Raw genomic sequence first — 3,314 nt, 5'->3', positions numbered from 1 at the left:
GAGGACCTGAGCACAGAACGGACGATTCTTACAAAGAGAATTTAAGAAGCAAGCATGGTGTAATTAGAAGGCTCTGTGCATGCCTACCATCACCAAACACAGGATCTAAGGCTGTGATTGACAGACTGACAGTCTGAGCTACATACCAATCCTCTCCCCACCTCCACACCCAATAGAGTATCTCCATAAAGAAGTTATAAAAGTATTCTTTCAAAACTTTGGATCGGATGTCAACCTCTCATTTCCAGGCACTTTATAACAGGAAGTAGAGCAACAAAGAAAGATGAGAACTGAAGAGGGGGAGACAGGGGAAAAGGGAAGGAGAGAGAGGGAGAAGAGAGAATCTTGTATCTTCTGGAGCCTAAGACGAAGTAGAAGTGACCTGTGTGTAAGATGCCTCCACTAGAATTTAGAACTGACGGCAGTCACTATGGACAGAGCATCCGTAGCTCCCTGAAATGTCTGCAGATTGCCTTGTGGTGAGGAAGGAAGGGTGGGTTGGAGCATCAGCTTCTAGAGGGAGGCGCCCAGCTGCTGGCCGGCATTCTAGGTGATGGATGTGGATGAGCAATTCCCTTAAACCACTGATTTTCTGCCAAGGACAAAAAACACTGGAAGCTCGTCCAAAAACTCCTCTGCAATTAAAGTTGCAATGAAGTAGTTGGTCGCTCTGTCCACCTCCCTCAACAGAGAGGTGACCCTGCTCTTGGCAACCACTTCCACACACAAACCACAAAAAGAGCACCTCCTTAGTCCTGCGCCTTGCCTGGGCCTCACAGCTCACTGCAAATCCTGCTTTTACTACACACGTAGTAGCTTTCCAAGCAGGGTGGGGACATAGCTCTTTTATGATTTCTAAGGTTTTCCTCCATTCTCCCTTCCTTAAAACAATAATAACACCACCAACACCCCGTACCCCAAAAAGGAAGGGAGAAGAGAAGAAATTCCGAGTCTTCCCAGCCGACTTGTCTTCCGATGAGAACAGGCAGCAGCCAAACACAGGCAGTGGGCCAGTGCCTCAGCCGGTTCCATCTGGTCCCTGGCCACTTTACATCTGCTCAGAGGTGAGAGGGGTGGCTTCGGAGGACACACTTAAGAGCGGGTGTGATCGGGTCCTCTGCAACTTTCAGCCTCTCTCCCCAAATTCTTTACTTGTTCTTCCCATCAGGAGTGCTTAGTGACCTTTACCTACCTAGTCTTTGGAATTGCAGAAGGCACAAAGCCTGCTTGCTATATTAGCTCTTTTCTTCACCGCCCCTCCACGCCTAGCAGGCGCCGCTAGGCTCTGTCACCAGCAGGGGCCGCTGTTCGTTCGGAGCAGCAGCCGGGCCACCGCCACGGCCCGCGCCTCCCACGGCCCCTCCGGCCCAACCCGCCAAGTTCTAAGAGCTCCCAGTCGAGCGAGCGCCGGGAACGAGCACTGCCTGGGCAGCACACGGCGCACAGGAGCCAGCTTGCGGCGCGCCCTGAGGAGGTTCTTGAGACACTTACGGACTTGGCACTTTGAAAGAAAGACGGAGGAGCCCCGCGCGCACAAGTGATCAAGCCAGCGCTCCGCCGGGCACCTGTTCGTCCGGCGCTACAGCCACTTTGGTCCCCACCCCTTCGATCCTCGCCTCCCGGGCGCCTGCTTGCTCTCGTGATGAATTCAGTGCTGGGCAACCAGACCGACGTGGCTGGCCTGTTCCTGGCCAACAGTAGCGAGGCGCTGGAGCGCGCGGTGCGCTGCTGCACCCAGGCGTCGGTGGTGACCGACGATGGCTTCGCCGAGGGCGGCCCCGACGAGCGCAGCCTGTACATTATGCGCGTGGTGCAGATCGCTGTAATGTGTGTGCTCTCGCTCACCGTGGTTTTCGGCATCTTCTTCCTTGGCTGTAACCTGCTCATCAAGTCCGAAGGCATGATCAACTTCCTAGTGAAGGACCGGAGGCCGTCTAAAGAGGTTGAGGCAGTGGTCGTGGGGCCCTACTGAGTGGCCTTCGGGTCGCCCACGGCGGGTGTCCCCCGACACCTCCAGTACTCCGCCAGTCGTAATGCACCCCTCACCTTCTCGGACCGAGCAACGCAAACCTGTCGGAGTCAGTTTTTTCTCTTGACTTCTGCCTTTGGGGGGAAAAGTGACCGATTTCTGATCGCTCTTCGAAATGCCCCAAGCAAGACTGTAGGCGAGGAGCGCCCAGACTTCGGGACTCAGCAGCAGGTGGCAAAAGCAGGGTGCAGAACTTTGGGAGTGGCTACTGGCTTGGGATGCAGGGAGATGGACCCAGCGACGAAGGCCCCTTTCCACCTGCAGGTGGGCTGAGCACTGGGGACAGCTTGAGAGACCGAGCAAGGCGGGGTGTGGAGGGGTGTGTATTCAGAGGCAACAGTAGCCCAGTGACCGGAAAAGTGACTGTTTATACGCCACGCTGCAGACCTAATTGGGTTGCTTGTGGGTTTTGCGACCTACTAGGAGAGTGAAACTTTGATCGATAGTAACCTGTGGTTTTAAGGGATTTGTGTTAGTTTGCTTGAATACAAATATTTGATCAGTCTTTTGTGCCCTAGTGGCCTGTTTGCCTGCCTGCGGGTTAGAGTTTTGTCATTCTGGGAGAACGGGTGGGGGGAGGGGAGCCTGAGACTGTGAATGGGGTAAGTGCTTTCTTTTAGTGCATTTCCAGCTGGGTCTTTATGGGAGGCTAGCGCTCGAGCTAAGCCCGGGACAAAGATCCAGAGTAGAATTCTTAGCTCGTGTCTGCACGGTTTACGCCACAAAAGTGCTCTTGATATCCGTGACACCGTTTGACTTTTTTTCTTATTTAACATTTCCTTAATAAATGTAACATTTAAGTGTTTTGTTTCTGGCCTCCTGGTAGTCATTCTATTCTCCTGGCGGAGGGGAAGGTCCGCTACAGCTTCTGGGTCCCAGCCAGGAGGTTTTGCCTGGCCAGAGCTGCGATTCCACTTCGTAGATCTTTAGATCCGTGGAGGGGAGGAGGGGTCCGAGAAAAAGCCCAGGGATTTGTTACACACACAAACACACACACACACACACACACACACACACACACACACACACACACACACACACACACACGAAGCCCCAGGCTTAAAAGTCATCTCGAAAACAGCGGCCTTCGTTTCCTCTCATATTTATGACTTTAAATTTCATTTCGTTTCGAATGTCAGGTAGGGTTCTCGCGGGAAAATTACACTTCCGTGCCAGGCTCCTCGGGGGAACTCTAGGTTACCCCGTTAATGAAAGGAAGAGACAGCCAAGCCAGTCTTTCGGGAGAGCATCTTTCCCCCACCCACGTCAGCAGGAAGGCATGGGG

General features: G+C 53.5%; 1 protein-coding gene across 1 annotated transcript; it reads left to right on the top strand.

Moving 5' to 3' along the window:
* Nucleotides 1-1,417: 1,417 nt before the first annotated feature.
* Nucleotides 1,418-2,835, top strand: Rprm (reprimo, TP53 dependent G2 arrest mediator homolog). Its single transcript, NM_001044276.1, has one exon. It carries the CDS (start codon nucleotides 1,643-1,645, stop codon nucleotides 1,970-1,972), a length of 330 nt encoding a protein of 109 aa, NP_001037741.1. The 5' UTR covers nucleotides 1,418-1,642; the 3' UTR covers nucleotides 1,973-2,835.
* The last annotated feature ends 479 nt before the right edge of the window (nucleotides 2,836-3,314 follow it).

This window comes from Rattus norvegicus, chromosome 3, assembly GCF_036323735.1.
Source record: "Rattus norvegicus strain BN/NHsdMcwi chromosome 3, GRCr8, whole genome shotgun sequence".
Lineage (NCBI taxonomy): Eukaryota > Metazoa > Chordata > Mammalia > Rodentia > Muridae > Rattus > Rattus norvegicus.
This window is presented reverse-complemented; position numbering and strand designations above follow the sequence as displayed.